The sequence below is a fragment of the Gouania willdenowi genome, chromosome 19 (genome assembly GCF_900634775.1).
Source record: "Gouania willdenowi chromosome 19, fGouWil2.1, whole genome shotgun sequence".
Lineage (NCBI taxonomy): Eukaryota > Metazoa > Chordata > Actinopteri > Blenniiformes > Gobiesocidae > Gouania > Gouania willdenowi.
In genome coordinates, this window is record NC_041062.1 from 5,046,424 (window position 1) to 5,056,711 (window position 10,288).

Genomic DNA, 10,288 nt, shown 5'->3' on the forward strand with positions numbered 1-10,288 from the left:
TCACGACACTTTACGTTGTTCTACGGCAGAGCGGGTTGCTGCTGGAGGTCAAGAAGAAAACATGAACGGAAAGAACTGAACGCTTACAAATCTACAGGTGTTCGCTTAAAAGTCGTCTTAAATTCTTTAGAAACACGTCTGAGGTGTTAGTCGTAAGTCTCGCTGTAGGTCGGTGTTTTTAGAGTGTTGTTCCTCGGCGGGCTGACGTTCCGGTTCGAAGGTCCAGGTTCTGGTTCGACACCGGAGGTTCTGCTGCTGCTGACATGGACGACAACTCACAGGGAGCGCGGGGATTCAAGGGAGGCCTCGGAGGCCTCTTTGGTGGTGGAGGAGCACCGGAATATTCGAACACGGAGCTGTCCGGTGTCCCATGTGAGTGTTAGCTAGCTGCTATCATGCTACATCACCTGGTGTTATGAAATTACACGTTTTACTGTTAACTGGTGACTGATACAGAATAAATTCGATGACTTGTACTAGAGAATAGAAGCTTTTACTGTCATTGTACAACATATACAACTAAATTAAGGTGCTCTCCAAGAATCAATCAATCAATCTTTTATTTGTATAGCGCCAAATCATAACCAATGGTATCTCAAGACACTTTACAGTAGAGCAGTCTTAAGGACGGACTCTTCATTTTATGGATACACACATATGCATATATACGTATATGCACATACATATGTATCCCACACCCAACATGAATTCATCATGGCGGCAAGGAAAACCTTCTGTTAAGCAGCAGGAACCTTGTGCGGATCCCATTCAAGAAGGAGGAATTATATATAACACATTAAAATAAAATATTGGAAAAAGAAATGCAAATTATTTAATACTTAACCTACTATATCTAAATACATTACCATAACACGCAATTAGAAAATGTGAACTGACCTATTGGTGAGATAAATAAATATGGCACAGAAAAATTGCACTTTGATGTGAATGATAGCACATAGATAACATTGGCCGTGACTATGGATACGTTAAATGAATCCATAGACTGGCGTTCTATGCATACGCATTGGCCAGTTTAGGCTATGTGATAGGTGCACCACGTGACTTAAAGTTCCGTCAGTTGTATTTTTGCTCATATTTATTTTTAACTACCCTGCAAACGCTTTTATTTTAACCCTAACCCAGGAAATACCCTAAAATGTTTATTTTTGTCATGTATTTTTAAAGGTGGGATTTGCCGTGTTAAATATGTTAAAATAAAGAATATATATATTTGTCAAATGTGGGATTAGAACCCACGTTAGCGGAAGGAAGAATCCTTGAGTTAAACATAACACTTTCGATAAGATTTGTGATTGAACATAGGGCTGGTCAATATATCGAGATTCAAGATATATCAAGTTTTCTCTTTTGGCGATATTTAAAATGATATTGCCTATATCGAGATATATCTTTACAATTTTTCTATATATCTGAGATCTATATTTTATAGCTTAATTTTTATTCAAATACTCATTTTAGGAGTGCTTTCGTTACTTTTCAGAATAGCATGAAAAGCACAATGGATTACTGAGTGCATCCTATCCCACACTACAGAACTCACTCACACATGCTGTCCTTTGTAGGAGAAAAAGCCAAAAGTGGCACATATTGTGCAGTTGTTACTAAATGTGCCTGTGTGGCCTTTTTCATCAGCAAATTCAACCCAGAATTGTCTTTCTGGTCAGACTTTATTGAGTTAAAAATATTAAAATAGCGTTTATTACCATTTTGAGACAAAAATATTGAGAAATGAGTTTTGGTCCCTATCGCCCGGCTCTAATTGCACACGTTTCAGTCATTTGAAAACATGTCTAATGTGGTGTGTAAGCAAATATACAAATAAATGTATCCTTCTGAAAATATCTCTTACCTCATACAACTATTTAAAAAAAAAAATTAAATTTAAAGAATATGTCATATGTAACCATCACATCACCTTATCCACATGTCGATCAGCTGACCTTCAGTATCTGTGATTGATTACAGTGACTGGAATGAGTCCTCTGTCTCCCTACCTGAACGTGGACCCACGTTACCTGGTACAGGTGAGTTTAGTTTATCCAGTAGGCGTCACTGTCAGTGCTGCTGATACTCACCTGTTCAGTGGTCACTTACACTCTGTTGTGTTTCAGGACTCAGACGAGTTCATCCTACCCACAGGAGCCAATAAAACACGAGGAAGGTTTGAACTGGCCTTTTTCACCATCGGAGGCTCCTGTATGACTGGTGAGGATGTCTGTGGCTCGCTTCACTGGTTTTAAACTAGATCAGCATCATTCTGAAGGTTTTCTGTCCATAAATCACTGAAGTCAGGGATAAAGATGCTTTCCCAGAGATGGGAAACTTTTATTACAGTAGGGCCCACAAAACAAATTGTTTGACCCGAAGGCCACGTGATCAGAATTCACGTCAGCTTTTTGAATATAATCCAAAGTAGAATCTACGTTCTAAAGTCTGCAGTCAGAAACTAACAGATCTGAATGTCATTATTGTTATTTTTGTTGTTTTTGTTTTTGTTATCGTGTGTGTGTTTATGGGGTTGGATGTCTGTTTTTGGTACCATTAAGTATTTTTTTGTTAATCTCATTTTGTACTTTTGTTGTCATTTTGTGTTTTTTTAATTTTATGTGTTTGGTATAATTTTGTATATTTCTCTCTCAGTTTGTGTTTTTTATATATATTTTTTGTTACTTTTATTGATTTAAGTAGTAATTTGGGGTATTTCTCTGTCATTTTGTGCAATTTTGTAGTTTTTTTTTTTGGAGTCATGTTGTGTATTCTTCTGTCATTTTGTGTATTTTTTTTTTTGGGTTTTTGTGTGCCTCAATTTTTGTCTCTCATTTTGTGTGTTTCTTGAGCTATTTTGTGTTCATTTGTGGGGGATTTTTGGTTATCTTCTTTTTTAAATATGTTTTATGTTCTCTTTGTAGGTAAGTGTAGTCACTTTGTGTGTCTTTCTGTCCGTTTTTGTTATACTGTTAGGGCTGCACTGAAATAGACCCCGCCAGTGGCCCGTTTCTGTACCATCCTGTCTTGTTTACGTACAACTTTGTGCACTGCGACACTATTTTAATCCTCATCTATTTGCTCTGCTTTCTCTTCCACCATAGGAGCAACTTTTGGAGCTCTCAATGGCCTCAGAATGGGCCTGAAAGAGACCAGAGAGATGGCGTGGTCCAAACCTCGCAACGTACAGTAAGTATAGTGTACATACAGCTGCAGTCTGCACTAAAACACACTTAATGCTAATATAACTGTTTACTTCCAAAGGATTCTTAACATGGTGACCCGACAGGGAGCATCGTGGGCCAACTCTCTGGGTTCAGTTGGTAAGGATGACTCAGCAATCCATCACCTGCACTGGGCTGTGATTATCAGTGATGTACCCTGTAATTCCACTGTTCTGTGCCATGACAGCTGTTCTTGTTTGTTTTTCAGCATTATTGTACAGTGCATTTGGTGTGGCCATAGAGAAAGCCAGAGGAGCTGAAGACGACATCAACACAGTGGCTGCTGGGACGCTAACAGGCTTGCTCTTTAAGTCAGGCAGTAAGTCCAAGCTTAGATCATATCTTCAACACTCAGGGGATTTCAGATGATCTGAACTCAGATATAAAGTAGTTTAAATGAACAAAATGACTCCAAAAATCACAGAAAAAGACATAAAAGGAAAACACTAATACACAAAACATACAAAATTACAACAAATGCATGAAGAGTCAACATAACAACACAATTTAACTCCAAATACACACAAGACGTCTGTAAGTTTACACACAAATAACAGAAATACACCCAAAGTTAATTCAGAAATGCGCACAACAAAAAATAAACAAAATCAATGCTCTGATTGGTCATTATTTTAAATACTGACATGATTTTTTGTGGCCACCACTGTGAAAAATTCGCTATCTCTGTGGTAAAGGATTAGTCAAATCTGGTTTTAATTCCATTATTAGAAGTATAATAATGATGATAAAGGTTAAAAGGCTTTAAATCAAATTAAAGACCAATTTATCATTCTGTGTTCAAATTTTCTATAATTCTATGTTTTATCAGCTTTCCTTAATTTAATGTCATTACTGGACCACTAAACCTCCCAAAAGTGTGCCAAAAATACTTAAAAGGGATTAATTGAATAAACTGTTGTTAATATTTCTATGTTGTAAAATGAGCCTGCATGCTCAAATCACATGATTTGACATGTTTTGCTGTTTGCTGCATGATACATTAAAATACCAGTCTTACTGCAAAAAAAAGTTTATGAAAATGCGTAGTATTGTCCCGGCTTCGTGTCGTATGGCAATTTTTTATTCAGCAAGTCAATTCTGTGATTTTTCATTTGTTTTCCATGATCACTGAAAATCTAAAAACCTGTTTGTGTTTCAGGATTCAGGAATTTACTGCATTCTTGCATAAATATTTTTCATCCTTTAGTGTCATAAAATTACAAATTTGAATAAAAAGAGTCTGAATTAACCAGAAAAACCAACACGTTTAAACAAACGTCCTGTTCCGGCCTCTTTTATTGTAACTGAATGGTGGATGTATCCCTGCATGTGGTTGGTTGGTACTGAGTTTTGCTCTGAATCGTCTCCTCAGGTGGATTAAAGGGAGCGGCTCGAGGAGGTCTAGCAGGTCTGGCTCTGTCTGCTGCCTACGCTCTCTACAACAACTGGGACCATCTCACTGGCTCATCCTCGCCCTCCAGGCTTTACTAAAAAAAACATTAGGGCCAAAATACCTGCAAGGACCCAGCCTTGGAGGACTCGCATTCTTCCCAGATCCAAGGTTTCCCCACATACAGTGATTTTCCTCGAGCATTCTGGGACTTGGAGATGTCTACAAGTCAAAGATCTTTTCTGAGATCTGAGTTTTTCCTGTCACTGATCAAACTATTAAGATATTTGGAGGATGTTTGATTGTCTGTGCTACATTTGAAAGCAGCCAACCCATAATATTTGGGTTAAACAAGCCATCTAAAATCAACCATGGATTCAGACTGAAAGCCTTACAGTCACTTCCACTTGTGTATATTTATTAAAAATTGCAACCATGGGTTTTTTTTTTAGGTGAAATAACTGTCAAGCTGTACTGGATGTGCTAAATCCCATTAAACCTGCTGGATTATAAACAAAAAACCAATAAAAACATCTACAAAATGTTCTTTTGATTGAATCACTTTTAATGAAGAGATGAATTGTGATAGTTGCACATAGAAAATGGGAGGATTTTGGTGTTATTTTTTGTTAAAAAAAAAAAACTCGTGATGTGTGAGGGTGGTCTGCTTAGTGCATGTGTCCAACTCGAGGATCAGGGGCCAAGTCTGGCCCTTTAAAGCATTCAAATAGGCCTGCAGGAAAAGGTAAAAATGTCTGAAAATTGTCATTGTGAAAATGACCAAATAATTTAGTTGTGGATATCAGTCGGGTTACAAAGGGGCGTAAAATATCTGTCGAGTTTCAATGGGAGCTGACAATATTCAAAAAATAGGGAATTAATGGGAGTTATTTATTGAAATTAAGCAGACATTTGGAATAATTTTAAATCACTGTATCATAACCCAAACATAAATATTGGCATCAATGTAAAATAATACACTTTAAGAAAAACAACATTTTAACAGATTTATTTGGAAGTAGAACTTAATTATTCAATATTTGCATGGGTTGGAAGTCATTTTTACTCTCAAATTTTCGAAAGAAACCAAATTTTTTCCAAAAATCTTGCTCAATATACACAAATTATTGGACAAAATGTACCCAAATTAAATAGATATTGTGACGACCTGTCATCTATTGCTTGGATATTGTTGGTGCCTTATATACTACATAGCACTAATGTTGAAATTGTTAAAATCTCCATTTCTGCTGCCCACTAAAGATCAAACTTGTCCATATGTGACCCCTGAACTAAAATGAGTTTGACGCTTCTGACTTAGTGCAAGAAGAAGTCCCTGATGCGGGTGGCCTCGATCCATGGTATGTAGGCGGCAGTGCGAGAAAACACGCTGGGTTTGTTCTCCACAGTGCAGCCAATGGGGCCGAAGCTCACCACACCGTGCACCTCCCAGCGGTCTCTATCCAGCTGGCACAGAAGAGGTCCACCAGAGTCGCCCTGGAGGTAGAAGAAGAAGAAACCAGGATCATCATTTGAAGGTTTTTCAACATGGGGAGACAACTGGATAAAGGTTTTTCTACCTGGCAAGCTGCTGGAGGATCTTCGGTGTCCCTGAATCCTGCACAGATCATGGAGTCTCGCACGCGGTCCCCCCAGAACTTCTTCTGGCGGCAGGTCTTGTAGTCGATGATGGGAAGACGCGCTTGATTCAACGCTTCAGCCAGAGAAACATTCTCTTTGCCACCTGGAAGAAAATTCAATGATAGATGAAATGTCAGCAACGATATCTACTTGTTTGGATATTTAGGATGAGGGTCCACAGACTCCACACTCACCCCGGGTGTCCCCCCAGCCAGTGACCCAGCAGTAGTGACCCGGCCTGAGGCTAGTCTGCTTGCGCGGCAGGCAGGCGTAGCGGATGAAGTTAGACGGTAGGATGTCTGTGCCGGCCTTCACCAGGGCGATGTCGTAGTCCAGCTCGCTCTGAGCTGGATATCGGAAGTTCTCGTGCCTGTAGATCCTCTTCACAGGGAAGGTTCTCTCAGCTGTCTCTGAGCGCCTCAGCTGGTGCTTCCCCAGAACAATCCTCCAACTCCCAGCATCCTCTGCTTTACCCCTGAAAAGCACATCATGGCCTTGCGTTAACCAACACAGATATCAGTGTATAGGAATGTTTTTATTTCTTACTTCTGAAAGCAGTGGGCTGCAGTGAGGACCCAGTTTTTGTGGATTAGAGTTCCTCCACAGACGTGAATGTAGTTTTTGCTTCCTCTGGGACGAACCTGTGAGAGATCCGCATTCAGGGTCATGTGTTGACACAGTACGTCCAATTGTATGGGCACCCTATTTTTATTTGGAAAAACTGCGGTGATATGGACAATCTAGATTTGATTTTGATGCAACTTGGTGGGCTAATCAACAAACCAACCCAAAATAATTGAGTCAAATGTCATTAAGATTGGTCAAGTACTTTTGATGTAATCCAACAGAGAGTCAAATTAATAAGTGGACCAAGAGAAAACCATGTGTATCCATCTTAATGCATTAGAGAATGGATTATATACTGTCACATGATGGTAGTGCTGATCTATTCTGACAGCTCAGTAACACGGAGGTTAGCAATGCTGCTACACAACTTTACGATAGATGTTCACATCTAGGTACACAAGATCTGGACTGTGCATGTTGTGCGGGTTTATGTGGTAAGCTGTGTGGAGCAAGGCCAGGTTGCAAGACTGTATGGAGTGGTCCCTAAACCATCAAATGCTCCAGAAACTACTGGATGATAGAGGATGGATGTACTTGTCTGCTAATGTCAAAAACTCTAGAATTGTAGGTACATCAGGGAAGAAAGGTTAAGTTTCTTCTTCTCATGAGGCCAATAACTCAGCTTTGGGTGGGCCCCTAGTGTCTGATGGGGCCCTAAGCAATCTGTCTATAGCTAGAAATGCCATGAAATGTCCATGGTGGAGCTTTGCCAACACAGTCATGGTTTTGTTCCCTGTCCATCACACCCTCTATCCTTTAAAATCAAAACCAGAGCAGAAAAACTCACCTGAAGCGAGACCTGCCAGGGCCAGGAGTGAGGCCTGGCCTCATTACCTGACACAATCCTCTCAGCCATGTTGGGTTTGAAGTGAGCCATCCCACAGTCTTTGGGCCAGTCTAGGAGCAGAGAAACCCTGCCTTCATACCAGTACATCTCCCATGAAATTCACTGTAGCGTGTCTGAATCTGGACTCACCCAAGTGAAGGACTTTGTGCTGTGGCTGTCGGTCTGGATTGAGTGTGTATGCAGCTGCAGGCAGGGATGCCTTGCTCAACAGCAGAGGCAGCAATAAAGACAAATGTAGGAGCACCATCTTCCACAGAGTCACAGGCCAACACACACCTCATGCTATTTATACTGAGGCTGGAGTACATGCACAGGTAAACGTACTGTACACACAAACACATGAATAACAATAACAGCACACGTCTGACCACAATGAGCCATGTGACAACAAAGGCTGAGCGCTGGATCTTTCTCCTGGAGCTTAGAGTTTCCACTGCAGCTGAGAAAAAGGGATTTCTGGGAGTCCCATCAGCACTTTCACACTCATGTAGGACCAAGGACGCGACAAAGGCCCAGCTGTACTGTACGCAAACAAGCATCGCATCATGTCACATGACAGCGTGGCCCAAGAATGACCTTACGGTTTCAGCCCTGATTTCAAACTTGTACTACAGTTTGTTCAATCTAAACAGGATACAATGGTCCATGGTGAAATTACTTATACTAATAGATGAAAGAAACAGATTACAAGTACTCACGTTACTGTAACTGAGTTGCTTTTATGGGTACTTGTACTTTTTTGAGTATATTTCTAAATCAGTAAATTTACTACACCCAACCTTTTTTGTTTTAAATTATCTACAGACTTTGTGAAACTACAAAAAATTAAATGACCAGACACCATTCAATTGCATCACATCATAGCCGACCAATCAGATTAAAAGTAACAAGTATCTTTTGCTTTGAGCACCATTTAATTGAGCTACTTCTTACTCGTACTTGAGTATTTTGTGTATGACCTACTTGAGTACAATTTCAATCAAGTAACAGTACTTCTACTTGAGTGGGATATATATACATATATATAATACACCTCTGATAGATGCTCCTCTATAGTTGCTGACTTCAAAACGATATTGATATTTATGAAGGTGAAAAGACATTTTTTGTGTTTGATCAAAATACCGGTATAGAGCAACCTTTTGTTGTACCAGCATCTTGGTTGACAGTTGTTAGAGTCCAGGTAAAGGGTGAAAACTGTCCCAGATAGCAAAATTATTCAGTTTCATATCTGGCCCAGTGGGCCCACAGCTGGCATGGAATTATGGCACTTGGACGCTCCGCTCCTGTTTGCCAAAATCTGGCCACAACCAAGCCATCACAATGCCAGATGTCAGCCAAAGAGAGGACAAATCAATATGGACCACTTTTGGCTCACATCCAGATTACTCAATGCTAATAATGCCATAATTCAGCCAAAACTGGCCCAAATGTGTTTCAAGATGATTTGCCCACATTTGCAGCATCATATGTGGGCCACTTCAGGCTCACATCTGTTTTGAAATTCTGGATCACTGCAAGACGCGACCCTCATCCATTTGCTGTCTGGGGTGGTTGCCATGTTGGATTGGATCAAAGATAAATGCTGATGAGATCACTGACAGAGAGAACTGGAGCTACTAAAAGGATTGTATGGCTAAACCTGTGTGCGTGTGTGTGTGTGTGTGTTGGTGAGCGTGCGTGTGTGCATGTCTTGCAGCAACACAATGAACTATAGCTAAAGGTTACGCCTTGCAATTGTGTTGCAAAGCTAGTCACTTTTTACGAATGAATTAATAAATATCTTTATTATTTATTTATTTATTATTTTTTTAATAATTGACGTAAATCTTTGGGAAATCTGTAACCCTAATAGCACACCCTCAGCTCTAATTATTATCTAAAGGTCATTCTGAGACTAAAATTAATCTAACACAGTGAAACCTGCAGCCTCCTCACAACTCTTTACATTTTAGTCAAAGTATTTCAATTTGGCATATTTTGTTTCAAAAATAAAAATGTAAGAGTGACTGCCCTCTATGGGTTGAAATCTGGTTATCACAATCAAATTTTGCTATTGCTAAGGATGATGGTTTCATTGCTAGCACCTGTGGACTCTGCAATCTGTGGTGAGTAGGTTGGATTGAGAGAACTGGTAATAGAGAGCTATAGCATAGCATAGCATAGCATAGCATAGCATAGCATAGCATAGCATAGCATAGCATAGCAAAGCAGTTTTTTAAAAGGATAAATCAACATGTTTTCAAGCTTTCAGAGCATATTTTAAAAAAAATGATTGAAAACTTCAAAGGTTTTGACGTCTTGAGCCAGTGACCCTGCTTGGCCTAAAAAGTAAACCAACAGTAGTTTGAATAATATTTTGCCCTCACATGGGCGTAGTCTTGTACCCTGATGTCAGTAAACAACTGCTTGATCAGGATATTGGGACAAGGAGTGGAACAAATACATGGATGATTTCATGGCTTGGACTATTGACGGTTTTCATTCGCAAATAAAATTCTTCATGTTCCTGCTGTTTTATCAACCAGTAAAGAAAAACAAACCACACAA

General features: G+C 39.6%; 2 protein-coding genes across 2 annotated transcripts; one reads left to right on the forward strand and one right to left on the reverse strand.

Moving 5' to 3' along the window:
- On the forward strand, positions 1–5,169 carry timm23a (translocase of inner mitochondrial membrane 23 homolog a (yeast)). Its single transcript, XM_028475569.1, has 7 exons — positions 1–372; positions 1,990–2,048; positions 2,136–2,229; positions 3,114–3,198; positions 3,274–3,332; positions 3,442–3,552; positions 4,606–5,169. The coding sequence occupies exons 1-7, from the start codon at positions 264–266 to the stop codon at positions 4,722–4,724; spliced, it is 636 nt and encodes a 211-aa protein (XP_028331370.1). The 5' UTR covers positions 1–263; the 3' UTR covers positions 4,725–5,169.
- Positions 5,170–5,934: 765 nt separating this feature from the next.
- On the reverse strand, positions 5,935–7,988 carry LOC114481725 (elastase-1). The gene is made up of 6 exons (XM_028476737.1): positions 7,868–7,988; positions 7,679–7,788; positions 6,811–6,905; positions 6,459–6,739; positions 6,204–6,367; positions 5,935–6,120 (listed from the first exon to the last, which is right to left on the reverse strand). The coding sequence occupies exons 1-6, from the start codon at positions 7,983–7,985 to the stop codon at positions 5,941–5,943; spliced, it is 948 nt and encodes a 315-aa protein (XP_028332538.1). The 5' UTR covers positions 7,986–7,988; the 3' UTR covers positions 5,935–5,940.
- Positions 7,989–10,288: the final 2,300 nt, after the last annotated feature.

What these genes read in the sequence shown, in the direction of transcription:
- timm23a (XM_028475569.1), top strand. Translation starts at nt 264, where the DNA reads ATGGACGACAACTCACAGGGAGCGCGGGGATTCAAGGGAGGCCTCGGA. An exon ending in CGGAGGCTCCTGTATGACTG is followed by an intron (nt 2,230 to 3,113) that starts GTGAGGATGTCT and finishes CTTCCACCATAG; the next exon opens with GAGCAACTTTTGGAGCTCTC. An exon ending in CTTGCTCTTTAAGTCAGGCA is followed by an intron (nt 3,553 to 4,605) that starts GTAAGTCCAAGC and finishes TCGTCTCCTCAG; the next exon opens with GTGGATTAAAGGGAGCGGCT.
- LOC114481725 (XM_028476737.1), bottom strand. Translation starts at nt 7,985, where the DNA reads ATGGTGCTCCTACATTTGTCTTTATTGCTGCCTCTGCTGTTGAGCAAG. An exon ending in GCACAAAGTCCTTCACTTGG is followed by an intron (nt 7,789 to 7,867) that starts GTGAGTCCAGAT and finishes CTCTGCTCCTAG; the next exon opens with ACTGGCCCAAAGACTGTGGG. An exon ending in ATCCTCCAGCAGCTTGCCAG is followed by an intron (nt 6,121 to 6,203) that starts GTAGAAAAACCT and finishes TTCTACCTCCAG; the next exon opens with GGCGACTCTGGTGGACCTCT.